This window comes from Eimeria mitis, genomic scaffold, assembly GCF_000499745.2.
Source record: "Eimeria mitis Houghton genomic scaffold, Emh_scaff5777, whole genome shotgun sequence".
NCBI lineage: Eukaryota > Apicomplexa > Conoidasida > Eucoccidiorida > Eimeriidae > Eimeria > Eimeria mitis.
In genome coordinates this window covers 1-421 of record NW_013574021.1, presented here as the reverse complement: position 1 = coordinate 421, position 421 = coordinate 1, and the positions used below count along the sequence as shown (strand labels likewise).

General features: G+C 43.7%; 1 protein-coding gene across 1 annotated transcript in view; it reads left to right on the top strand.

The window, feature by feature from the left end:
- Positions 1-98, top strand: part of EMH_0084190 (Hsc70/Hsp90-organizing protein, putative) — a gene marked incomplete at both ends in the record, with an annotated part of 3,349 nt that extends 3,251 nt beyond the window's left edge. Inside the window, one exon of the mRNA XM_013500722.1 lies at positions 26-98. Coding sequence (XP_013356176.1) covers positions 26-98 — 73 coding nt within the window. The remainder of the gene's footprint in view (positions 1-25) is intronic.
- Positions 99-421: the final 323 nt, after the last annotated feature.

Genomic DNA, 421 nt, shown 5'->3' with positions numbered 1-421 from the left:
TTTTTTTTTTTCTGTTTCTGCTCAGGTACCTGCAAGACCCAAAGATTCGCGATGGAATAAATAAACTGATAACTGCTGGCATCCTGAGAGTAGCGTGAGGCTGGCGGGTGCATGCACGCAGTGTACGTACACCCCGCTGGCGAGGCTTAGTTGCTCCCTCCCTTAGTTTTATAAATACAAACTCCCCCTTTCCCATCATCAACGACTGCAGCTGCTGCAGCAGCGGCAGCAGCAACACCTGCTGCTGCAGCTAACACTGCTCCCTAGCAGGACCCCATTTAGAGGAGTTTGCCTTCAGGGCACTGCTTGCCGAGCTGTAGAGAACAAACAGCAACCCAAAGTGTTGCTACAAATACTTACTCACTTTATATATATATATATATATATATATATATATATATATATATATATATATATATAT